Raw genomic sequence first — 27,495 nt, 5'->3', positions numbered from 1 at the left:
CAATTTATGCAGTTGCAACAACTTTCTTGACTTTGAGCTTGAAAAAAAGAGAACTCCTATCACTTCATCACTTCCTGGCCCGGTGTCACAAATCTGAAGGTTAATATCAATTACTTGGCTCACAAATGCTTTGCAAACTACAAGGCTGTTCTGTATTTCATGCCCTTGCTGGCAATTGAAAGACGGCCCATCCTAACTTTCAGTACCAGAGTCAACAATAAGTCCCGATTCTTGTCTTTAATTACGACATGCTGTCCTAGCAATCCTATCCTGGAATACTGCAGTCTGTCCTATAACACCATCCATAAACTTGGAGTACGGCAGCCTGTATTAAAACAATGGCAGAACATTTACACTTATTTTCACTCTTTTGTTTTCTAGACACACCCACCTTGTCTATAAATACCTCCGGGGCACAAAACAGCAGCCGACACCTGCGCTTACCTGGCAGTTGTTTATGGTATTGTAAACCAAGCAGGCTAGCAGTGAAATACTGTACAGCCAACATTTAGGCCTGCCTGATCTTCTGCATTGAGAGGCGCTAAACATCAGGTTACATATTAACTCTGAAAACGTTATCCCTGCCATAATTTGGCTAGAATGAACTGATAAAACAAAAATAGGAAAGAAAGTATATTGTTCAGAACACATTGTTTCAAACAACAATAGTTTCTTTATATAAAATATCTGGGCCAGGTTCACAGATGGTGTAAATCAGTGTGTGCCAATGCCAATTTATAACTGATGATCTACCTACCCCCTTATTTATTTTTAAAGATACTTCCATCTACAGACATTCACGCTTTACTTTAAGATTTCGCTTGCATTTGCTGTGGATTATTAGCTCTGTTATTTAATCTGATTAATCAGATTACATGTTTATTCATTAATCTGCAGTATTTTAGAGATACAATAATGATCCCAACTGCCCTCAAGAATAGAAACAAGTAGGTGGAGCGAATGCCAAAAGTTAAAAAAAAAAATTAACAAACATCCATTTCATTGGCACAGTTCCTCTAAGTATCTACATCTGTCTATCCATCCAGATACTTACATGGCCTTTATCACCCAATCTCCGAGAATTCCTTAAATATTTTAAAATAGAACACTAATAATCTCTCACCACCTCTTTGTCCTTTCCAGGCCAAAGGAGAAAAAGCTCAATTAGTTTCTAGGCTGACTTGTTTGTATGCTGTGTATTTGTATATGCTGTCTCTCTATGAGCAGTGCTTGCAAAGAAACTTATTGAGAGAAAGCTCAGTTAAAGAGATGAATTTTGCCATTAGTTCTGAAAGCAAGGAGATCTGCCCTCATTTCTGTCTGTTGTGGAAGTAGATTCTATAGTTTAAGTTCAGCTCTTGTGAAAATTCTACCTCCCAAATTCATGAGTCTTCCCAAGAGGAACTAAAGGCAGAGAAGCATTTTCCTTGTGGAGGGTGAGAACTATCCAGAGAAGAGGAACAAAAATGATTACTGGTCTAGAAAACATGACCTAAGAGGGAAGATGGAAAAAATTGGGTTTGTTTAGTCTGGAGAAGAGAAGATTGAGGAGGGACATGAGTTTTCAAGTACATAAAAAGTTATTACAAGGAGGAGGGAGAAAAATTGTTCTCGTTAATCTCTGAGGATAGGACAAGAAGCAATGGGCTTAAATTGCAGCAAGGGCCATTTAGGTTGGACATAAGGAAAAACTTCCGCTCAGGGTGGTTAAGCACTGGAATAAATTGCCTAGGGAGGTTGTGGAATCTAGATCACTGGAGATTTTTAAGAGCAGGTTAGATAAACACCTGTCAGGAATGGTCCAGATAATACTTAGTCCTGCCTTGAGTGCAGGGGACTGGACTAGATGACCTCTCGAGGTCCCTTCCAGTCCTACGATTCTATCCCAAAAGTGTGTTTGTTTAGATCAGGGGTGGGCAAACTTTTTGGCCTGAGGGCCACATCAGGGTTGCACAACTGTATGGAGGGCCCAGTAGGGAAGGTTGTGTCTCCCCAAACAGCCTGGCCCCTGCTCCCTATCCACCCCCTCCCACTTCCCGCCCCCTCACTGCCCCCCTCAGAAACCTCAACCCCCTGCTCCTTGTCCCTTGACCGCCCCCTCCTGGGACCCCCGCCCTCATCCAACCCCCCTGCTCCCTGTCCCCTGACTGCCCCAACCCCTATCCACACCCCCGCCCCCTGACAGACCCCCCAGGACTCCCACTCCCTATCCAACCACCCTCTGCTCCTTGTCCCCTGACCACCCCCTCCCGGGACCTCCCGCCCCTGACTGCCCCCCAGGATCCCACCCCCTTATCTAACCCCCCCACTCCCTGTCACCTGACTGCCCTCCCAACCCCTATCCACATCTCCACCCCCCTGACAGGCCACCCGGGACTCCCACTCCCAACCCTCCCTGTTCCCCATCCCCTGACTGCCCCCGCAAAACCTCCACCCCATCCAACCGCCCCCTCCTCCCTGACTGCCTCCCAGAACCCCCCCGCCCCCTTACCAGCAGCAGGAGCTCACAGCCACAACACCCAGCCAGAGTGAGCTGTGCTCCCCATGCTGCCCAGCGGAAGCGACAGGCCAGAGCGCGGCCGGCATGGCTGCGGGGGAGCGGGGACAGCAGAGACTCGGCTCCCCAGCCGGGAGCTCAAGGGCCGGGCAGGACGGTCCCACAGGCCGGATGTGGCCCGCAGGCCGTAGTTTGCCCATGTCTGGTTTAGATCAAAGAATCCATTTTACCATTAGCTGTCACAGTACCAGGTGAAAGAGGGCATGCCATGCTCCAACTTTGGGGATGCCAGATAACCTGCATTTCCTGAAAGGTCCTGCCATTCCCCTCTGCATCTGCCTTTGCCAGGTGGTGTCTGAGATTACACTGCTATGACCAGAGGGGGAAATGTCTTGTGAACAGGGCTCAGTGCTCATCACAGGGACATTCTCCATTCAATGAGGCAGAAGGGTGGACAGACAGGCCTAATGGCATGGGAACAGCTGGATCCTTTTTTGGGGGTCGGGGGAAGAAGGGAGGGGATTCTGTGACGGCACACGGCAGAGGGCGGGGGGGGGGAATTAAGTCTCTGCTGATCCCTCGTGATGGAGAGGGGCAAGGATGCTCCCTCCCAGCTGGATACCTGCAAAGCATGATGGGAAAGAGAAGGAATAAAGAGAAGCCTCACAATTCACTTTCCCCATTTTAAATGACTGCTGGGGACCACAGAGGCTTTATATATGATTTGCCATTGAAGGTAGCTACACTCATCCAACATGCCTTTTAATGGATAGAAACTCTTCTGGTGTATTTTCCTTTGCTTGTAATTTCCGCCCCCCTGGGGTATTAAGAGGGAGATTTTCAAAGCTACCTACATGATCTCGGTGCTCCTGTCTCATTCAGAATTAATGAGAAACAGGCCCCCTGATCCCATATGTAGTTTAGGAAAGTCTCAACCCAAAGGTTTAGTGAGTATGATCCAAACACACTACCTCGTTCTTTGCAAGATCAGAACATTCTCCCAGTCTCTCAGGTATACCTGACTTCTGTACAGCTCCCATGAATTTTATAACAGACACTCAAAGGGTTAAATGCTATTAAAACTGCTGTTTAAATAGCCCCGAGGTTGTGAGATAAACTAATAAAAACCAGGAAGTTCCTAAGTAACTGGGCGTTTTTCAGATTGCAAGACGACAGTTATTTAAATGCTGTGGGATTTAATCTTCCTGGCTATAACTTTCTTTTGAGGTTGGGGAACCATTGCAGGTGATATATATAGGATCATTTAAAATTTGGCATCCCCCACAGCAAAAGACATCCCTATCTACAATACTTAGGCACCAAAAGTGCATGGGAAGGAGTGTGTTAAGGACAGAAACGAAGCCTTAACTGAATTTACTGGCTCTGGACTTTCTACTACTGTTCAGACCTTTAGCATTATAGTACTGCGGATGTGGCACACTGTATGCAAATCGATTTACATAATAAACCTTCCGAAATAGACCAATGAGTTTCTTTCGGTTTTAATCCAGTTTCAGCAAAAAACAGCTAGGAAGAAAGAAAGTGCTTTGGTTGACTTATTTTTCTGGTCTGCGTAATTAGTGCATCCGCCTCTAAGGAATTTAAGGAGCTGGCTGGTGTTCTTTACCTGATTTGCAACTGAAGGTTTGTGTTGACCAATCCCAATTGGAGATGAACTGCTCATGCACGCAGTGCAGGGTGTGGAATCCTCAGATCACATCAGGAATGCTGTTGGACAAACACTCCTTGACAGGTGGTTCTCTCTCTTCGTAAAACAAATCTAGACTGTGGGCCAGATACTCAGCTGATGTAAACTGGTATAGCTGTACGGGAGTTAACTTACACCACTTAAGGATCTGGTACTCTTTTCTTTAAAGTGTAATCTCTTGTACGCCATACTGAGTCCCTGTAGCACTTTACCATAATGTCCACAGCAAGTATGTTCACTGCCCAGAATTGTGAGGGCAGCAATTTGTCCCAAAGACAAAAAGGAAAGTTAAAGGACAAATTCTGCCACCCTTACTCAAGCTGAGTAGCATTTTACTCCACAAGCAGTCCCATTGACTTTAGTGTCAAGCAAGGGATCACTCAAGGTGAGTGAGGGTAGCAAAATCTGGTCCTAAGTGTTTTCAGAATACAGAAGGCCTATATAATGAGAATATTGAATTGGCGACACAAGAAATGAAAGTTCTGAACAGACTGACTGACAGTGGCCAGCACCAGCTGTCTCAGAGAAAGGTGCAGTAGGCAAATGTCGGATAATCTATCCTCTGTGATGGTCTTGTCCCTTCCAAAATATTTTTTTTAAAAGCACTATAACTCTGGATAATCTAGTTATCCACAGAAATGCCCAATCTTTCCTTAGATCTTGCTAAATTCGTAGCTTTCAGTCATATCATGTGGCAATGAATTCCATGGTCTCAATTCAGCATTCTGTAAGGAAAATATTTCATTGCATCAGTTTTGAACTTGCCATCTTTCAGTTTCACTGAATGTATCCTTGTTTTTGTGTTCCGAGACAGGGAGAACAGACACTCGAGACCTATCTTCATGTTCTGGTTTTCATTTCAATAGCTTCATTTCCCCTCTTCCCAACGTTAAAAGATCAGTTTTGAAAACAGATTTTTAACGAGTTGTCATGGAGAGGACAGTGACAGGGAAAACATTGCCAGATCCTCATTTCTGCTAAGTAACAGCTTAGGAAGTTTTCACCTACTTTGATCAAGGGCAGTATCCAACAAAACCAGCCCTGCTTCCAAAAACAGGAGAGACTCTAGAATTATAATTTCTCTCCCCCCATCGCCCGATGAGCAGTTTAGCACACCCTACAAAGTTATCCTCACAAATATCAGCAGCTCAAGCATTCATTTTTGTCTTCTCTTCCATGTGTCAAACAAGGTCAGAGAGAAACCAATCTGATTGAGTCCCTCTGCCCTTAACCCACCATTGCCCTCGGCAAACAGACCTCACAAAAATACATGGACTACAGGGAAACAAACTACAGGGAACATTTTTTTTTTTTAAGTGGAATATTCAAGAGCACTCAGCATTGGACCCAACTCTGCTTTTGAAAATCCCACGCTAAGAGTTCCTCCAGCAATAATTTGAGCTCTTATCTGCCGCTAGAAGCGCAATCAGGATATAGCCAGTAGTTTACTGTTCCACCTGGGATCAGTGCTCTCTAAATAGAGAATTAACCACTAACTTGGTCTCGAAGAACCTGCGCGTGTGCTCAGAAGGCACAGTGCTTACAGTCATGAACTGAGGGCACATGACTTTGAGCATTTAACTTTTAGAGTTGCTCATTGCTTTGATCTTGCCAATCAGTCTGTTTTGGAAAGCTCTTCCCTTAGCTCTAACATGGAAGTGCTCTCTCAGCGTGCTCAGATGATTGCTGATGGTTCCCTGCTAGGTGTGGGCAAGGGGATACGGAGCATAAGCCACAGACAACTAGAGACAGAATCTCTCTGCTATTCATAGGGTGTTGAGTACAAAGCCCCAGGTGGGAACAGTGCTGTAGTGAGGTTGTGCAGCACATGAGAGAAAAATCAGGATCAGCTTTTGTGGGTCTAATTCTGTAGAGCCGCCAGAACAGAAACAAGAAAGATGTATTTTAAAAAGGGGGACAGACTCTTAACTATATGAAAAATGAATCTTGGGTATCGGACGGCCTCTGTTCTACTGAAAACCTCTACAACAAGTGCCTACCTCTGACAGTAAGGCTACATTAATCTGTGTCAGGTAATAAAATGCAGCAATTCCTGTTAGCCTTATTACCCTTCCCACTTCTTCTGGAGAATTTGCAGTTCCTTAAAACATTCAAAGTTTGCTTGATTACCAATGCAATTAGTGTTGCAATACAAGCACTAGATGAATTCAAACTGTAAAGCCTGAAAAAGAGAAGAGGACAAAGGAAAAGGAAATAAAATACAGGTGTAAAATTAAACCAAAAGACTAACCTCTGCCCCCCACATGAAACTGTCTGCACTAAAAGTTAAGGCAGGGCAGTTACAGAAAACAAAACCGAGAATTCTAAACCCATTGGTACACTGTGTGGAAGCAGGGACATTAAAACAGTGAACTTAGGAAACTCTAATGCATTAGCAGAATTTCAGGATCATGGAGCAGTTAAAAAAAATATGCACTGGAGAAGTTTCCATGAGAAAGTTCAGCACTGGTTGCTTGTTTCCATAATTTTAAATGCAGTTTGAGGGAAAGTATAAAGCTTATCATTCTCTCAGTGCTGAGAGGGCAAAACAACTTTGCTTTCACAAGGTTTTTTCCCTCCTCTTTCCTATTTTAATATTATTATTATTATTATTATTTTTTAAGTTTGAGGAAAAGTAGTCTTGCAGTTAAGGCATTGGTTGGGGACTTAGATCTGTGTTTAGTTCCCAGCTGTGTCACAGACTCCTTGGGTGCCCAAGTCACTTAATACATCTGTGCCTCAGTGAACCACTTGCAAAATGGGGATAATAAGCCTTCCTTCTTCTTATCCTTTTCCTGGCTTTTGTACTGAGATAGTCAACTCTTTCGGCAGTGACTGTCTCTCACTAGGTGTGTGTACAGCCCCTAGCAGAATGGGGCACTGCTTTTGTTTCGCGGACTTTTGAACTAATAATCACGGTGGTAATGTAATAGAAATAATAATAATTTAGTTAGCAAACACATTCAAAACAAAGGGCCTGATTCTGTGAGGTACTGGGCACCTCCAACTCGTACTGAAGTCAACAGTAATTTAATAGGAGCTTGGCCTGTATTAACTCCACCATCCTGAAGAATATTTACACTGTGATTCTCTTGTGATCATCTGACTTCAGGAACTGTGACTTTAAGGAAAAAAACACTTATATTAGAGCAATTTACATTTTTAGGTGCTCTTATTACATCACTTTATTTCCTTAGCTGCAAACCAAGCCTGCCCAAGGACTAACTGGGCACAGCATGCCAGGGGCCCGTGGGCCACACAGAATTTGGATGTAAATATGCACTCTTCTTTTTATCAAAAACTGAGGTTCTCCACCAAAGCGTTTGCTCCTGCTTGTTCTTTCCTTGATAGGCAAATATAGGGTTACCATATTTCAACAAGCAAAAAAGAGGACGGGAGGAGCCCCGCCCTAGCCCCGCCCCTGCCCCTCCCACTTCCCGCCCCCCCAGAATCGCCAACCCTCCCCCCGTTCCTTGTCCCCTGACTGCCCCCTCCTGGGACCCCTGCCCCTAACTGCCCCCCGGGACTCCACTCCCTATCTAAGCCTCCTTGCCTCTTGTCCCCTGACTGCCCCAACCCTTATCCACACCCCCACCCCCAGACAGACCCCTGGGACTCCCACGCCCCATCCAACCACTCCCCACCCCCTGACAGCCCCCCCCAGAACTCCCAACCCATCTAAACCCCTCTGCTCCCTGTCCCCTGACTGCTCCGATCCCTCTCCACACTCCTGCCCCCTGACAGCCCCCCCAGAACTCCCAACCCATCTAAACCCCTCTGCTCCCTGTCCCCTGACTGCTCCGATCCCTCTCCCCACTCCTGCCCCCTGACAGCTCCCCCCCAGAACTCCCAGCCCCCTACCCCCCGCTCCTTGTCCCCTGACTGCCCCCTCCTGGGACCCCTGCTCCTAACTGCCCTCCAGAACCCCACCCCCTACCTAAGACTCCCTGTTCCTTGTCCCCTAACTGCCCCCTCCTAAGACCCCCCCCCAACTGCCCCCCAGGACCCTACCCCCTACCTGTACCCTGACTGCCCAAAACTTTCTCCACTCCCCTCCAAAAGCCCCCACCCGTTTCTTGACTGCCCCATCCAGAACCTCCCTGTCCCTTCTCCTGCCCCCCCCTTACCCTGCTGCTCAGAACAGGGTGTTGGGCTCTGTGCCAGCCGGACACGTGGCTGAGCTCCCCAGCACAACACAAAACCCGGTCCCTGGCCCTGCACAGGGTTGCCGGAGCGGGCTGCAGGAGGAGGAGCTGCCGGCCGGCTCAGAATGCAGGGAGGGGGGTGTGGGAGGAGGAAGCTGCTCCGGAGTCCAGCCCGGGACTTTCCTGCAGCCCTCCCAGCCGCTCGCTCTGCTCTGCCAGGGGAGGGGGAAATCCCGGACATTGTGAGTGCTTTACAAATCCCCCCCGGACGCTATTTTTAGCACACAAAAGGAGGACATGTCCGGGTAAATCCGGACGAATGGTAACCCTAGCAAATAGAGATGCATGGATGTTTCAGTTCATCGGCCATACAAAAATAAAGGCTGAAGCTGATCAGGCAGTTGCAGAGAGAAGGGGACCAACTGGCAGGGCCTGAGGAGTTAGAGCCTCACTTGCACCAGAGCGCCACTTGGCTCACTTAAGTCAAGGGGAGGCCTCAAGGCTGCTGTAGCCTACACCAATTTGTAATGTTGGCTGAGAACTGTCGGACTGTTGTGCCATCCAGGCATATCCTCCTCCTCCATCGTGCCCCTGACCTATCACTGGCACAATGCTATGTTAAGTGGCCAGCAGATCATGGTGCTACTGTCTCTATGGTGGACTGGGACTCATTCCCACCAATGAGAGCAGGTTTAAGGCTGGTTTGCCCTTCCTGGAGGCCAGCATCCGGCTCTTATATGAATATCTGAGAACCTTTAATTAGGGATGGATTAAAGTCCCTAAAGACTCGCCAATCCCTCCTTTCAAGAACTAAACGGAACGCAAACCTTTTGGAAGGTTCTGGATTGTTCCCATAGGTCTGTTCATAGATGTTTCAATCATGACTGGACCCGAAAGCCCCAAAATAATACTAGAACAATTGTTCTAACTGTATTTTCAGCATGGACTACAGCAGAAGTGGTGGCAACCTTGTGAGAGAGCCTGTTCTTGCAAAATTTTCAGCAGACTCAGAAGGTTAGAATAGTGTAGACAAAGTTTGAATAGGAATCTGAACTGAACCCAAACTCCAAATCTTTTGAGGCTCACTCATCACTACCCCTTTGGGACAAATGAATCCCTAACATAAGACCACTGACATCAATGGAGCTGCATTCTCTTAGTACAGGAGTGGGCAAACTTTTTGACCCAGGGGCCACATTGGGGTTGCAAAACTGAATGGAGGACCAGGTAGGGAAGGCTGTGCCTCCCAAAACAGCCTGGCCCTCACCCCCTATCTCCCACTTCCCACCCCCTGACTGCCCCCCTCAAAATCCCCCACCCATCCAGCCCCCCCTGCTCCTTGTACTCTAACCGCCCCTCATGGAACTCCCTGCCCCTAACCACCCCTGGGACCCCGCCCCCTATCCAACCCCCCTGCTTCCAGTCCCCTGACTGCTCTGACCCCTATCCACACCCCCACCCCCTGACAGGCCCCCCTGGGACTCCCACGCTTATCCAACCTCCTCCCTGTCCCCCAACCATCCCCCAGAACCTCTGCCCCATCCAACCACCCCCTGCTCCCTGTCCCCTGACTGCCTCCTGGGACCTCCCACCCCTTATCTAACCCCCCGGCCCTGGCTCCCTTACCATGCCGCTCAGAGCAGCAGGAGCTCGCAGCCCTAATGCCTGGCCAGGACCAGACACGCTGCCGTGCTGCTCGGCAGGAGCACACAACCCCACTGCCCAGAGCACTGCCCATGCGGCGACCTGGCTGTGGGGGAGGCGGGACAGCAGGGGAGGGGCCGGCGACTAGCCTCCCCGGCCGGGAGCTCAAAAGCCAGGCAGGACGGTCCTGCAGGCTGGATGTGGCCCACGGGTCGTAGTTTGCCCACCTCTGTCTTAGTATGTCTAACGTGGACAGTTACATTGTGGTGCATAAAGGTTTTAGCTATGTTGTTTTATTGGGAGATGCTCCACTATTAGGAGTCAAGTGGTTTCGTTCCAACACATCATGCTGAAAATTTATCCCTGCATTTTCCCCAGGGTTGGGGTAGCTACCTACATGGAGCCAGATCTGATGCCACTGTTGCCAACTCTTTGCAGTTGTACTGCAAGTCTCACAACAATTGGTGTTTTTCGTAAAGTTCCAGCTCTAGCAATTAGGTGATTATAGAAGAATCTCAGGTTTCCTGTTTTTAAAAGGAAGTTTCTAGCCCATGTGATTGTGGAGAAGAGCTTGGAAACGTTAACCCTAAAGGCTCAAACACCAGAAGGCCAATAAAAAGAACTTCAAATTTATTATTTTACAATCTCGTAATTTTGAAGCCCATGACTGATTTTAAGAGTCTTGACTCTTGATTTTTGAACACTTGGGATTTGCAGTGCTGCAAAACCAGAAGAATTCCATTGAAACCAATGGATTTTTTTTTCAGATTTGCCCAACCATAATAGAGATCAGAACCTCACTCCTTATCCCTTCCTTCCTCCTGTCATTTTAAGATGCAGCATAGTTAAGATTAAGTTTCAAATCTCCATGAATGTGCTTTGCTTTTGCCTTAAATCATTTCCCCATTCCACACTGGCATTTTAGAGGAGAAAAAGCCGTGTTGCAAAATGAAATTCAGAATAAAAAGCCTCTTACAAAAGCTAGCTGTCTTTACTGGGCTCATCTTTTAAATCATGTCTTTACTGTACACTGACTTTCCTTTTATAGTATAGCTATTTTTTTCTTTTTTTAAATGGAGATACACCTATCTCATAGAGCTGGAAGGGACCCTGAAAGGTCATCGAGTCCAGTCCCCTGCCTTTACTAGCAGGACCAAGTACTGATTTTTGCCCCAGATCCCTAAGTGGCCCCCTCAAGGATTGAACTCCGAACCCTGCGTTAAGCAGGCCAATGCTCAAACCACTGAGCTATCCTTCCCCTGAACAGACACACATTGTGGACAAGAGTTTTTGTTTTCATAATCTATTCCTGACACCTAACAAGAAATGACGAACGCTGTTCCAAGAATTGACAAGAAGGGACAGGTTGTGGATGAGCAGGTTTCTCTGACTCTCCTATACGGATCAAGTGGGAAAAAGAAAGGGGGAGAGGGTGGAGATTATAAAGAAAAGAGAGGCAACATGGTCCTTTGGAGACAGAGTGAGTAATGCAGCTGGCACACAGCCTCACCACTGCCACAGAGTTCCAAACATACCAATCCTGCAGATTCAGCTATTTGGACAGAAGAAAGACTGGGTGGAAGTTTCACAAATGGGGATGGGGTGAGAACCATGAAACAAACTCAAAACCCCGCACTCCTCATGCAAAATATGTGAGATGTGTTAATGTGGGATGTAACAGGGCAAGATGTTCAATGGAAAACATTGTACAGAACTGTTTCTGCTCTAATCAGATCGTACAAAAATTTCACTTTATGTCCGTTGGAAATTATAGCGGCAGAGCTCCAGCTTCGTTCCCCTCCCACAAGCTAGAAATGCCAGGCCTTCTACAGTCAAGGTTAGCTGTTCTGATGCAAGTCACTATCTCCAAGGAGATGAGCAAAATGCACATAGATGAACAGCACACAAATGAGGAAGATTTTATGGACCCAAGGCCTTTCTCTATAAAAACTCCATCATCAATTTCTCAGCAATGTATTCTTTACAGGTAATGGGCCTGTCTTCCAGTAGGAGTTTGAAGCCCGAAATAGCCTGGGATCTGCCTGTCTGAGAGAGCATCCGTCTGCCCATGTCACACTAGCTCAGTTATAGTGCATAGACGGTCTTACAATCTGAATAGGCAAGAGGTGGGAGAAAAGGAATTGCTATAATACCCATTTTACAGATGGGGGGCTGAGGCACAAAGAAAGCGAGTGATTTGCCCAAGGACTATTCATGTCAGGTCCTTATCTGGTCCCCATCACCATTGTATATTTGCACCTCAGAATCTTTTTTAATGTTTCCCCCTCAGTGAGGTAGGGCAGAGCTATTATCCCCATTGTACAGATGGGGAACTGAGGCACAGAGAGACTAAGTGACTTGCCCAAGGTCACACAGGAAGTCTGTGTTAGAACCAGGAACTGGACCCCGGTCTCAAGCCCCACTCCAATGCCTTAACCACAAGACTATCCTGTTCAGAGATCAAGCTTGACCTACCTCATTGTAAGAGAGAGGTGGCAGCTTGTATTCTCCACAAAGGTCAACTGGCTATAAAACTCATTCTCCTACCCTTGAATCAAAACAGCTGGAATTTGCCAACAGTACAAAACCTTCTCTCTTCTGGGATGGGCTGAAGGTGAGGTGTTGTGCTGCATGGGCTGGCATGTGAGCTTTGCTCATTGTACTGTGCTGCTGGGTAACATCTTTGCGGATAACTGTCAGGGTGCCTAGAGCCCACGTAAAGGTATTTTTTTGTGTTTTATTCTTAAAAAATAAAATAAAATAAAAAAAAATAAAAAAAAAATAAAAAGAATGAACATCTTTTAATGATCACTTTTCTGAAAAAAAACAAAACAAAAACAAACAACAACAAAAAAATCACCAAAACAACCATTTTCAGCCTATGAATAATTGTTTGGTTGGTATAATCATAACCAGGTGCTCCTTGTGAAATTTCAATGAGGCATGGTGTAAGCAGTGTTCCTTTTGGTTCAGGAATGAAGATATATATCTCCCCCCTCTGTTGCAAAGCATGGAGGAGAACTTGGTGCACTATATCTGAAATCAGTCCTGCACAGTTATGCAAAACATGTGTGCAACTGACACCTCTTGTGTAATCCGCAGTGTAATCAACTCCTATCAACCACCTCCAGGAAAGAAGGAGGGGCATTAGGTGGGGAGAATTCACAGTTAGATCAAACAGAAAATGGGAAACTAGCCAGAGAGGTGCAATCAGGTGAAAATATAGTTCCCCTGATAGGAAACCTTCAGGATAGATTTCATTGCTTTTCACATACAATTTCAAGTAGATATGCAGAGAGTCACACAGGGTTCACAACAGGTTCACTATAAAAAATGCATCTCTCTCTCTCTCTCTCTCATTTTCTTTCTCCGGTGATAGCCATCAATATCTTAGCCCTGATGCAATTCATAACAGCAGGTTGCTGAGTGCATGGGAGAACAAATCAGCAGAAGCCTTGTCCAGCTCCACTGTGGTATGGTGTTAACCAGGTTAATTTTTTTCTCCAATCTCTCTTAGCTTCCCTCAGGATGCCAAAAATACCTCACTCACCTTAGCAGTCTTGCTTATTATCGGAGTCACTGGCTAGTTTCTAGTCTCCATTTTACATGGCCCCATAAAATGGCTAAGTGATAGCAGTGAAAGCTGGGCCTAAAGCCACATACTTCAGATCCAGAGTCAAAGTGTCCTAAAGTGAGCGGTTTTTCAGGTCCTTGCAAAAACTGTCAAAGCCTAGCTGACACATTAGATTCGCTCCCAATATAGGCCATGCTGAGAAAGGCTTTTTCCAGTGAAAACAATGTATTCCCTGCTTTCAAAGCAACTGTAGCACCGAGCCGCTCAGATGGGATAGATCCAAGAAAGTGTCTCGTTTTTCCTCTGCTCCGGCTTACTTAAGTGAAAACCAAGTTTTATCATCAACAATAAGGGCAGGCTCATGGCTGCCATCTTGGGTTGTCTCCTCTGAAAAAGTATCTGCAGCCAGCTAAGAAATTTGTGGTGTGCCAGGATTGTGTGTTGAGCCTATCACAATGTTAGTGCAAGGACAAGCCCAAATCTCCGAAGAGGGCCCTAAACAAGATGTGCAAATGCTTAGAGCAGCACTTAGGAGCTTAAATTCCTGTTTATGTGCTTACAAGCCATTTTGAGCATTCAAATACAAGATTTGTGTAGGGACTTGGTTCCCACCAAGGACTGACCCCTACATCCTCCAGAGCCTCAACAGCTTGAGTTAAAGGACTCAGGCCCTTTTAAAATGTGTCCCCAAGTCTTCTAGCTGAGAGCCTGTCCTTTATATATCAGGCACACGGAATCTTCCTTAGGTGCCTATGTTTGCAAAGTGGGCCCTGTATGTATAAAGGCAAATGTTTTAAACTGGGATGGCTGAAAACTGGCACTTACATCCAAATTAAGGGAGAGAAGCAGTCTGATTTTCAGAGGTGTTAAACACCCCCAGCTCCTAATGATTTCAACTGTAGATGATCAGCTCCTTAGATTTTCCGACTCCATTTTCCCTATCTGTAAAAATGGGGTAATAATATGTTTCTACTTCCCATGGGTCTGGTGTGGATTAAATAGTTAATGGTTGTAAAGTAACTGAAGATGAAAAGTGCAGCCTAAGTACTTCATTATTTATAATAACCACCTTTACCATTTTGCTGGAGATAATCAGCCAGTTATCAGAGTATAATACTGAAGTGGTGAGGGTAACACTATGAAGTTCCTTCCACTTAGTAATTAACGCATATCACTGTTGCAACAAGGATATGTAAAACTAAGGAGAGAATACATAGCTCTTCATAGCCTTGGTGTAACAGACACTGAAATATTTAAGCACTTATATGGCTCTCCTTATCACAGAATCCAAGCACCTCACAATCATGAATGCATCTTACCCTCACAACACCACTGTGATGTAGGGAAGTTCTCTGAAAACATCCACTCAATGTACAGCAGCAGTCAAAAAAGCGAACAGAATGCTGGGAATCATTAAGAAAGGGATAGATAATAGAACAGAAAATATCATGTTGCCTCTATATAAATCCATGGTACGCCCACATCTTGAATACCATTTGCAGATGCGGTCGCCCCATCTCAAAAAAGATATATTGGAATTGGAAAAGGTTCAGAAAAGAGCAACAAAAATGATTAAGGGTATGGAACGGCTTTCGTATGAGGAGAGATTAATAAGACTGGGACTTTTCAACTTGGAAAAGAGACAGCTAAGAAGAGATATGATTGAGGTATATAAAATCATGACTGGTGTAGAGAAAGTAGATAAGGAAGTGTTTACTATTTCTCATAACACAAGAACTAGGGGTCACCAAATGAAATTAATATGCAGCATGTTTAAAACAAATAAAAGGAAGTATTTGTTCACTCAATGCACAATCAACCTGTGGAACTCCTTGCCAGAGGATGTTGTGAAGGCCAAGACCATAACAGGGCTCAAAAAAAGAACTAGATAAGTTCATGGAGGGTAGCTCCATCAATAGCTATTAGCCAGGATGGGCAGGAATGTTGTCCCTAACCTCAGTTTGCCAGAAGCTGGGAATGAGCAACAGGGGATGGATCACTTGATGATTGCCTGCTCTGTTCATTCTCTCTGGGGCATCTGGCATTGGCCACTGTTGGAAGCCAGGATTCTGGGCTAGATGGATCCTTGGTCTGATCCAGTAGGGCCATTCTTACGTTCTTATGATATTATCCTAATTTTAGAGATCGAGAACTGAGGCAGAGAGTACATTAAATTAACTTGTCCAAGGTCACAGAGGAAGCCTATGTCTGAGCTAGTTCTAGCTCAGCATTTACCCACAAGACCATCTTTCCTCCAGGACTACCACCTCCAATTTTGGTCCCCTCCCACCCACCCCCAGTCTAGGATGGAAATACAAAAGTAGAGAAAATTTAAAACAGGGCAACAAAAAGGGTAAAAGGATTGGGAGATAAGATAGAAGACAAGATCAAAGAATTTATAGCGTGGAGAACAGAGATGACTGAAGGGGCACAAAGGACTATAGTCTGTAAAAGCCATCAAAATCAAAATCACAATATAAATAAAGTAAAGGAATTATTCACAGTCCCAGATGATGGTATTACAGGGAACAGTAACCTCAAACTAATGAAGGGATAGTGTAGGTTAAATATTAGGAAGAGATTCATAGCTGCGAAAGCAGATGGGCAGGGGCCTAGCCTCCCCAAGGAGCTGATAGAAGCCCAACCACTTAAAATGTTGAAGATGTGATTAGATATTCTGTTAAGAAGGACCAGTGCACCATAGGTAATAGTCTGATCACATTCCTTTGTCTGTCTGATCCCACTGACAACACACATACTGTATTGGGGTAGCACAAAAGCCCAGAAGAGGAAGATTTAAACTGGTTTACAGGAGTCAACTCCTCCCCACCCCCAAATAGATTTTTTTTTTTTTAAACATATGTTGGGCCTGATTCACTACTGGGTTACAGAGTCCCACCGGTGAGTCAGGCGAGGCCCCGTATTCTCTAACAGTAGCGTGACAAAACCACACGAGGGATCGAGGGCCAAGCTGCCTGCCCTGGTCTCAGCCCCTTTGTGCTGCTTGAACAAGGCAAAGTGGTCAGAATCTGGCTGCTGCTGCCAGGCTGAGAGTTCCTCAGGTGTGCGTGTGGGGGAACGGTCAGCTGGCACTAAGCTAGCAGAGACCGCAGCCACGCCAGCTGCCTTACCCCGTGCTGGCACAGGCGGGGAAGGACCCGTGAAAGGTCATGAGCGACAGGCTGGTGGCAGAGAAGAGTGCCGCTCCTCTCTGCCAAGTTACAAACGGCCCTTAGAGACCATATCCAGCTGTTGTAAGTTAGAGCAGCCCATCTTTAGATTGGGGCTGGGGCAACCTGAGAATCAGGGAGCCATAACCAGCTCCTCCCCATGCTGAGCAGAACAGATTGCAGGAGAGAATCTGGCTTTACCAGCGCATTGAGCAGCTCCATGACTCCCGTTTTGTGCAGTGGCTGCTATTCCCTTCCATTCTCTGACCCAGTGGCCTTCCAGAGGAGTTTTGGATTACCTGGCTGTGTGGTAAAGGCCAGGTAACACATGTTTATGAGCAGACCGTGATCCTTAGAAGAGGGATTGTTGAATAGTATCAAGTATTTCTCCCCTCCCGCCCCTAAAGCCCAAACACGCATGATGTTTTATTTTCTTAAAAATCAACACTCATCATTACCAGAAAGCGAATGTTTGGTAAGCCCAGTCCACAGTGTTTTGCCCTCATTTGCCAAGGCACTTCTCCTATTTGTCTGTCTTATCTGTAAGAAACAGATCTTCTGGGTTTAACAGCTGGCGATTGACTCATAACTTCTGCAACTATTAGGGACTCTTTAAGAAGGTTTATCTTTTTAAAAACACGATAAGCAAAATAAACCTTAGTCTTATAGTTTGGGGCGAAACTGTATCTCCTTCAGAAAAAGTTGTACAATAAAATCAAAATGTGCTTTTTTGGGGGCTGGGTGAAGATTCCTATAGCACTTTTAGAAAACAGTGGTGGGTGATGCTAGTGTCCTGGCCAATATGGTCACTCAAGAGAAAAGGCTCAAAGGCCCAGATCCTCAAACTTATTTAGGCTCCTAATTTCCACTGAAAAATAAATGGGAGTTAGGAGCCTAATTGGCCCTTTGAGTATCTGCGAATGATTAAAACTTAGTATGGGAGATATACCTCAGTACATAATGGCTGCTTGTGCTAGGTAGTTGCTGCACTATGAATATTTACTACCATCAAAGTACTCTGAGGATGAAATTCCTTCTTGTGCAGAGGGTCATGCACCACTTAAGCCTTCAAAATTGGGTCTCAGCTGGAAATAAATGAAGCACGAGCCTTGTTCTGGAGCTCTGCTCAGGAGCGAATTTCACCTTGGGATGCCCGGAGTATGGAAGGCCTTGTATCAAATCAACCTCTCTTCCTTTTAACATATTTTAATCCTTTCACCTTTTCTAATTATATTTAAAACAAGGAACCAGGCACATAGGAAACCTTAGGTTTCCTCAGACACTACCACAGAGCGAAGGACTGACTGAAGAAGATACTGTAAGCACTAATAGGAAAACAGCATCCCAATGCTGTGTATGAACCATCCCAATGCTGTGTATGAACTAATAACATTTAAGAATCCAAAGACTAACAAGCAAATAACAAAGCAATTTCATTACGAGTAAGAGATTAATTCCACTGACTTTAACCAAAACTGCACAAGCAAAACAGGCAGAGAGAGAAAGTCCTGCCTCATTTTGCAGAAGCAGCACGCAGTAAACAGAGGTACATGCATTAGATCATCAAAACACACTCTCAACGGGTTAACAAACACTGTTAGCTGGTGGTGGAAGCAGCTCCTTAACGGTGTATAGGCACCTAACTCTCCCTGAAAGAAACGAGAGGTAGACATGTACATAACTTGGAGGATCTGGAGCCTTACAAACCAACCCCTACATGTGTATCACATATTTCCTCTCTTTTCCATAGGGTTGGCTCTCGGCTCATGTGTAACTTCTTTTCTATCCATAATGTATTTAACGCAGGCAAGTCCAGCTTAAAATACCTGGCCCCGCTGATGTCTATAGCAAATCTCCCACAGTGGCAACAGCTTCACAGACTTTAAAGTCAGAAGGGACCATCATGATCGTCAAGTCTGACCTCCCGCACATCGCAGGCCACAGAACCTGGCATACCCACTCCTGTAATAGACCCCTAACCTCTGGGTGATCTGTTTTTCAGTGCTGTGCTTGTTCTTGCAATATTCTAGCTGGACTGACTGAGAAACTAGAAAGCTCAGACTGAGGGTACGTCTACACTTACCTCCGGGTCCGGCGGCAGGCAATCGATGTTCTGGGATCGATCCCGGAAGTGCTCGCCGTCGACGCCGGTACTCCAGCTCGGCGAGAGGAGTACGCGGCATCGACAGGGGAGCCTCCCTGCCACGTCTGGACCCGCGGTAAGTTCGGACTAAGGTACTTCGAATTCAGCTACGTTATTAACGTAGCTGAATTTGCGTACCTTAGTCCGAAGTGGGGGGTTAGTGGGGACCAGGCCTGAGTCATTAGCTCAAGCAGAATTAGAATTCCTCCTGGCTCCCAGTCCACACATGCCCATACCCTAAGTTTTACCTGCTCCACTCCACTGCGACCACGTTCCAGTTACTAGAGTCCAGGGTGTCAGAGAAGGCTGAAATGGACAGCCCTTCCTCCTCCCTGAAGAATGCTAACTCATGCAAGTAGAACCATTGGTTTCAGTGAGATTACCGGCATGGTGAATGTTCATCAACATGAGTAAGGGGTTCGCAATCAAGGCCCTAAAAAATGAGACTTCAACCCAAGAAGTGTAAAGCAGAGTAAGAAAACTGCTTTTCCGTAAATGGATATTTTCATGGCCAGTGAGCCTCCCAATAAGGTATGCCATTTTTCTTAGATGCTGTATGGATTTTGCTAAGATCATGCAATTTTTTCTGTGCTGTTCTTTTTAAAACAAATGCTTCACTGGCTTCCTTTCGCAAACAAAAAGGATACCATTAGTTCAGTGCGATTGAACAGCTCTATAATAACACCATTCAAGTACAATAGGGGAAGAAAGAAACCAAAACAAATATTTGTTACAAACAATCATGATAAAATTTTTAAAAACTGAAAAAACAAAACAAAACAAAAAAAACCCCTGGACGCATACTTTACATTTACAGCAGTAATTTTTTGTGTTATATCCATATCTATATAGCTCAAAGAATATATATATTCTTTTTAATGTAGGCTCTTTTGTTATCTATAACACACACAAAAAGAACATTATTAAGGCTGCAAAGTCAAAGCACTCAAAAATCAGGAAAATGCTAGTATAAAGGATGCCTGTGTAACCTTAATTCAGTCCCCTTGCATAAGCATTATGACACAGTCTGTAATTACACAATCACATACTATTTTTTCCACAGGACCTCTGCCTTATTCAGTGCACAAGATGGACGCTTAAAGAGCAGCTATTCAATATGTTTTCTCCTCGTTGTTCTATATGTGGCCCCAGGCCTTATTTACTATGTACAATTCAAACCCTACTCTGAAGACAGAATTATAAATTCCCTCATAAGTTCTTCTATGGCACTCATCACTAGAGTATCTGAGTGCTTCACAGACATTAATGAATTTATTTTCACAACATCTCTGTGAAGGAAGGGGTGGTATTACCCCTATTTTACAGATGAGGAACTGAGGCTCAAAGAGATTAAGATCCAAGGTATTCACTAATTTTGGGTGCCTAATTTGAGATGCCGAGGATTTGATTTTTCAGACTACTTAGCACTGTATCTCACTTTATATGTTCAAGGCACAGCTCCCATTGACTTCTGTTGATGCTAGAGTGCACAGCACTTCTGCAAATCAGACTCCCAGAAAATGAGGAACACAGTCTTAGTGTCCACCTGGGAAATGTTAGTTTAAGTGACTTCTCTAGCACCAATTAGGAATTCTGTGGCATTGGCAGGGATAGAATCAGATTCTCGATGGCAGCATTCAAGTGCTTTAACAACGAGATCGTCCATTATCTTCCAGTAATCCTCTACCTCATTCACTACTCACATGCCAACTTCTGCAACACATGATGCAGGGGTCTTAAAGACGACAGCCTCCTTCACTGTACAACCCTAATTCATTCCCAGAGCAAGTCCATCCACGTACTGAATGAGGCAGAATTCCTAACAGTATGTGATCATGTAATTGAAGACAGTATTGTAATATGTATGTCCAAGGAGGCCACATTAAGGTTGCCCCAGCAACCTTAATTCTGGTATTTCCTAATTTTTGAGTGCTTGACTTTGCAACCTTAATGCTCTTTTAACACAGTTGTTGGTTTTTTTTTGTTTTGTTTTTTGGTAAAATGCATAACACGCATTTGAGGATCTCAATGCACTAGGTAAACACTACTTTGGCCTAACAGCACTTCTGTGAAGTAGGAAAACATTATCTTACATCGTACAAATGTAAACGAAGCCATAAGGAAGTTAATTATGGCCTGGTTTTCAGAGATGCTGAGTATCCAGCCTAGCAAGGAGGTTAATAGGAGTTCTAGGTTTTTAGAATCTCAAAAATCAGGCTATAAACTATTTGCCCAAAGTTCTAGGAGAAGTGCGAGGAAAAGCCTGGAACAGAACCCAAGGCTCCTGACTAGCACTGCCATGGTACCATCTTTGTTTCCTATGAAGTCTTCCTTGGGTACATAAACTGTACAGAAAAGTAGGTGTTTAGACTGTGGCCAGAGTCAGAATTCCTGGGCTTTATACCCAATTCTGTTGGACATCTTGGAACAACAAACCTCTCTGTGCCCCAATTTACTTAGCTGTAAAATGAGCATAGAACAGCATATACCTGTGTCACAGCGGTGTTGTGGGACTGTGGGTCCAATACTCCAAATAGTTACTATCCTATTGAATTCCCATGAGTCTCTCTAGTCCCAGTGAAGTCCAATGCATGAGTCTACTCCCATGCATAAGATTATGGATATCCTGTATGGACATCATAACCTTCCTGAAATCAAAGGGGCTACAGATGGGAGAAAATATATACACAGTAGTTTAGTAGAACTGCAAATGTCAGTGAAAGGTAAATAATCACAGTAGTACATAATTGTAGGCTCAAACCCTTAATTATTTAAGGCTAAATTATGCCAGAACTACACATGTTCAGTGGTACCTATGCGTTGAGTAATACTTTCATTTTGAGGCTACTTGCATTGTAAAGTACTAGCGAATAAGGGTGGCACAGTATAGCTTTCAGAGTAGCAGCCGTGTTAGTCTGTATCTGCAAAAAGAACAGGAGTACTTGTGGCACCTTAGAGACTAACAAATTTATTAGAGCATAAGCTTTCGTGGACTACAGCCCACTTCTTCGGATACAGAGTGCATCCGAAGAAGTGGGCTGTAGTCCACGAAAGCTTATGCTCTAATAAATTTGTTAGTCTCTAAGGTGCCACAAGTACTCCTGTTCTTTTTACAGTATAGCTTGTAATGTTTCTAAGTACTGAGATCCATGGATGAAGATACTATGCAAGTACAAAGAAAACAGAAATAAAAAAAAAAAATAGGAATAAAAGAGAAACTGTCAACACAAAATTCATGTGCAGTGCAGTTGTAGCTGTGGCAGTCCCAGGATATTAGAAAGACAAGGTGGGTGAGGCAATATCTTTTATTGGACCAACTTCTGTTGGTGAGAGAGACAAGTATCACAGCTAAATGCACTTAGGTGTGATGCTCGGAGTACCTTGCCCAGACCTGAAGAAGAGCGGTGTGTGGCTTGAAAGCCCCCCCCCCCCCCCCCCTCTCTCTCTCCAACAGAAGTTGATCCAATAAAAGATATGAACTCAAAAGCTATTCACTTTAAAAGAAGCTCCACGTACTTTAGCGGCCTCTGACATGCTAATTTCTATTGGTTTACAATCACATTTTCCTATTTTTTAAAATGTCCTCCTTTGTTGTGTGAAAGACCCACACACAGAAGAGGGGAAAACTGACTAATAGATTACACAGGGGAAACAGTGAAACTGGCTAAGAGGTGTCATAAACACAAAGTGGCGCCAAAATCACAGACTAAACAAGCTGAAAAATTAGGTGTTTAAAAAAAAATTCACCAGTCTCTTTCTCCTATAGTACTCTTGGGTGTTTCCTGTTATGAATAGTATGTAAACAATATTTCAGAGAAAAATGTGATGTTTAATTTGACGGTGTCCTTTTAATTATTAAAATTCATTTTAAGGGAAAGAGTTTCACACATGTTGAAATAATGGGCCAGATCCTCAGCAGTGCAAATAAGCATAGCTCTCTTGATTTAAGTGGAGCAATGCTGATTTAAACCGGCCCAACTTGGATCTGGCTCAAAGTATAGTGCTTTCACTTCAGACCAGACGGAGGTCTCATATTTCATCATTATCTTTATTCCCAGGTTTCACTTCTGATGCATCTCGTTTTATGACTAGGGAAGGAAGAAGAGGCAAAGACTCTATGAAATCTCCTAGATTTCTTGATCAGCTTCTTTTTCTAGACTATTAGGACCAATCTATTAACTTATAGTGCAGTGAGGGGAGTCAATAAAAAAAAAAAAAAAAAAACACCTCTTAGATAGAAGACACTCCCTCAAATGAAACTGGAGTTCGAAACTAAAAAGGCAGAACTTGCAAGTGCAAGTGAATCACCGAGGAGCACATGGCTTCCAATAGGATTTATACTTCTAAGTGACTTAAGCACTTTTGAAAAATCTCACCACTGAACAGCAACATTTCATCCTCATGCAAAAAGTACAAGATCCGCCTTATATTTTCACACAGGAAATGTGAAGAACCTATATCTAGGTAACAATATCTATAGTCATCTTATAAAAACGATCTTAAACTATAATGAGTGTGTTTTTGTAATATGGGTTAGTTTTTTGTCATGATTCATTTTTAAAAATAAAAATATTTTTTGTTTCACTATACTTCAAGCGGTTATGGTCAGAAGAATGTGTGAAATTCACCGCATGATACTCCATATGTATTTTCTGCTGGGTACCAAGAATCACATATTACAATACGTTAAACAAGTTCATCAGTAAAAAGGAAGTAGAACAGTTTCCAGACAGTCTAATTATCTCTGTTCATTCAACAATTAAAAAAAAAAACAAAAAACACAGTCTCCCGTAAATGATATCCCCCCAAAAGATGTACATTCTCGGGGGACAGATAATGATGGGGGATTTTCACTTTTTCAGGGGTTGATTGTGTCTGGCTACCCCATAAGTGAGGAAGTTGGGCAAAGAGGGTACAAGTAGTCTGGCCCCTTGAGATGCCCATGTGCAGGGGCCAGACAACATGCATGACCTTCAATACAGGGACTGCTATAGTCAAGTGCCACTGACAGCACTGGACTCCTTGGGGGAGCCAATAGGGGGTTTGAAAGGATGTGACCATAGCTCCAGTGGAGCTGGTTTGAACAGGGGGGAGCATACAATGCATTCTGTCCAATGGGGGTATAATTGCTGCATCCTCCTTATGCTTTAGGAAGCACTGTGGCTTAATGGCATGCCTGAGCCCTACAAGTAATTAGTGTCTATGAATCTTACTAGGTGCCAACAGGAATGTGACATGAATAGTAAAACACAGTTTTAAATTTACTAATTTATTCTGATCATTTTGGGGATTTTACAGATGCTCAGGGCTTAAGATGTCGACACAATCTAACGCCAAAGTTAGGATGCATGTAATGAGATGTGCAAAGGGAAACGTGTCAGCGTCCATGCAGGAGCTCATTCATACAAGAGGTAGGTCTGAACCACAAGGTCCTGATTTGGATTTTTGGTTTCCCAGAGTTCAGGACTTGGTGTGTCTGGGAGCCCAGAACTCATTCACCAGGAAATGTGGTTGCAATTTCATAACCTACTTTGATTTAACAGTCACGAGGAAGGAAACAACAAGGAAGAGGAGACATTGGAGGCTCACCAGAGTGCGTCCTGAGGTGTCCTGTGAGGGCGTCCCTTCTCCGGCAGGCGTAGCTGCAGAAGGGACATTTGAACGGTTTTTCCCCAGAGTGTAACTTGATATGCCTCAGCAGGTTCCCCTTCTGTGTAAAAGAAGCTCCACACTGGTTACAATGGAAGGGGCGCTCACCTACAGTGGAGAGAATGATCAAGAAACCATCGAACACAGAACACACAGACCCAATATCCTATTGCTTGTAACAGAATATAGTGCAGCCAGATCTAAGTCCACCATCACCCAATTTAAACCCACCACAAATCCTTTATTTCATCTCTTTGTAACATAGGATTTGCTGATCCTAAAGGCTCGCACTTCCTGATGATTGTGGGCAATATTTTCAACAGTGGTTTTGGGTGCCTCAGTTTTGGGCACCCATCGGAGATGCTTTAAGAGGCCTGATTTTCAGAAAGGGCTGAGCAGCCACCCTCTGAAAAAGGGATCTGAAGCTGGGCAACCAAAACCACTAATCACCATGGAAAATGTAAGCCCACTGCTGTGCTGCTCTCTCTGTGGCTTGCAAATCTTTTTATAGAGGCCCCATCCTCAGAGGGGTTTAGAATGTTGGATAGATATCACTGTCTTAACGTAAAACAAAACAATTTTTTTAAATAATTAAAACCCCTTTGAAGGCTCCTCTGCACTGCTAGAGTGATGCAAAGGGTCTTTAGTATAAATGAGAATCAGGCCCAAATAGCTTTGGTAAGTAGCAAACATGGTGAGAAAAGCTGCACCTAGAAAAAGGAGAAGTAAACAGAGTTGGGTTTTAAATAACTTTTATTTAAAAGTTATCTTCATTAGGAGAGTTTTGTCTTAAAGTAGAAATTAATAAGCATTTAATAAAATCGTTTGTGTTGATAGTAAAGGTTTGATTTAACCTGGGATGGTTGTGATTTTTTCCCCCAACCTAAACGACACAGTTTTTCATTAAATAAATAATTAATAAATAAATAATAATAATAAAAGTAGGAAAGCTGAAAAACACCACAAAGGTTTTGTGAAATGAAACACAAAACTTACACAACGTGATCCACTTTGTAACATACTTAGTCTATCTCAATTCAACACGGCACTTAAGCATGTGCTTAACTTTAAATCATATGGTTAAGCCCTATTGGTTATAAAGGAAGTCAATGGGATCAAAGCATATACTTAATGTCAATCCTATGCTTAAGTGCTTTACTGAATTAGGGCCTTAGACACGGAGATGATTTTATTAAGGCTGTGATTCAACAAGATACTTAAGGATATTCCTAACTTTCAGCATACAAGTAGTATCATTTATTTTTTTAAGCTCATCTCCTATTACAAAGCTTTGGCCAAATCAATCCCAATGTGGTGAAGGTATGTTTGGTTCGATAATGAGCTGGCTGGAGAGGAGTATTAATCTTTTTTTAAAATAATTGACCGCATTCTGTAATCAATTGTCTAGTTTTCTAGTATTTTAGTTCCACAGTTTTGCCCCTTTTTGAGGCAATGATCTGTGACGCAACCTCCTTCCCAGACATAGATTTAAGGAAGAAATCTGGACTTTCATTTGTAAATGCTAAAAGAGAGGGAAGGAACTCAACTATGTGCCATCAGCCACATTTCAGCTTCTTCTCCCCATTCTGGGCTCAACGTAAGACCTTTGTATTTAGGATCAGTCATGTTGGCTAAGTAATGGAAAGGTTCCATAGCTTCACTGAATCATTTTTTCAATTTTGCTGTGTGTGGTTTCATTTCATCGTTGTTAATTACATTAAACCACATTTACATGGCATCTGCAACAGGACTGTCATCAACCTGTAATCTGTCACATACTTCCAAAACCTTCGTCAATTGCTGTTGTAAGATTAATGGCCCCTCGTTGCATAAAATGCATGCTATGTTTTCATCAAACTACTTCTTATGTCTACTGCAAATTCCATCATGTGTGTTGGATACAAATTTAGAAATGTAGTCTTCCTGAGAGCATGACTGAGTGTTATTAAGAAGCTGGGCCATAAATCCTCATTTTTTCAATCAACCAACCGCTGATGGTAATTGGGGACTATTTTTTTTTTTTTTTGAACTTTCACAATGTGCTTTAGGGACTGGGTTGGGTGTTCCATTTCTCTCAATAAGGTTGAAATAGTGTGCTGAACACCCAAAATTGAGAAGTCTAAGTTTCTATTTATAAATGGCTTATGAAGGGTTAATAAATGAGTAATAGATGCAATAAATGTTACCGACATGAGTTGTACACATTATTGATGGTTATAAGAGTGTCAATAGAATGCGATATAGATTGTTATAAGTAATCTCTTGACCTTTTGGACTTTATAAATATATATAACAATTGATTAGCCACTTATTAAAACCTCTATTCATCATTTAGTAACCCTTTATAAACTATTTATAAATGTAACATTAATATCAAGTGTCACCAAAAAAGATTTCTAGTACCAAAAAACTTAAATATACATTATATTTTTGTAAATGTGTGATGGCAGAAGTTCAAAACATTTTTTAAAAACATCCCCTCACCCTCTTCCCAAGCAAAAAATAGAAACCCTTCCAAACCACTGTGAAATCCAGGTGTTTCACACCTTGGACATCCCCCCCACCCCCTAAAACCACACAAATTAACAATCAAAATTTCTGAAGAGTGTGGTTCCCTAGAAGAGTAAACTGAGGTGTCTATATGCTCTTGGATTAACTGTAGGTACCATACATTAACTTCAACCCCTTCGCACAAAGAAAATAGACTAGGTAATGGTTACAGAGTATTCCTTTTTCTGAGGTCCTTCTGCTTGTGGACTAGTCTGATGATACCTCAAAAATTCTTTGGCTTTTACAAAGGCAAAACTCAAGCCAACAGTCATGTGGCTAAATATTTATCTCCTTACATGAGCCAAACGCCCACTGAAGCTTACTAGCCTATTCAGTTGACCTGCAACTTACGTAAATCATTAACACCAGAAAAAGTGGATATAAAATGTTACCACTCTTGATCTGTTACTGTTCT

General features: G+C 43.6%; 1 protein-coding gene across 2 annotated transcripts in view; it reads right to left on the bottom strand.

Moving 5' to 3' along the window:
* IKZF2 (IKAROS family zinc finger 2) overlaps window positions 1-27,495 on the bottom strand; it is a 144,037-nt gene that overhangs the window by 33,528 nt on the left and 83,014 nt on the right. For both annotated transcript variants that reach the window (XM_054044579.1, XM_054044580.1), the window contains exon 5: window positions 24,471-24,638. In XM_054044579.1, coding sequence (XP_053900554.1) covers window positions 24,471-24,638 — 168 coding nt within the window. The remainder of the gene's footprint in view (window positions 1-24,470; window positions 24,639-27,495) is intronic.

This window comes from Malaclemys terrapin, chromosome 11 (assembly GCF_027887155.1).
Source record: "Malaclemys terrapin pileata isolate rMalTer1 chromosome 11, rMalTer1.hap1, whole genome shotgun sequence".
NCBI lineage: Eukaryota > Metazoa > Chordata > Testudines > Emydidae > Malaclemys > Malaclemys terrapin.
Note: the sequence above shows the minus strand (reverse complement) of the source record. Positions and strands in the feature narration are given on the sequence as shown.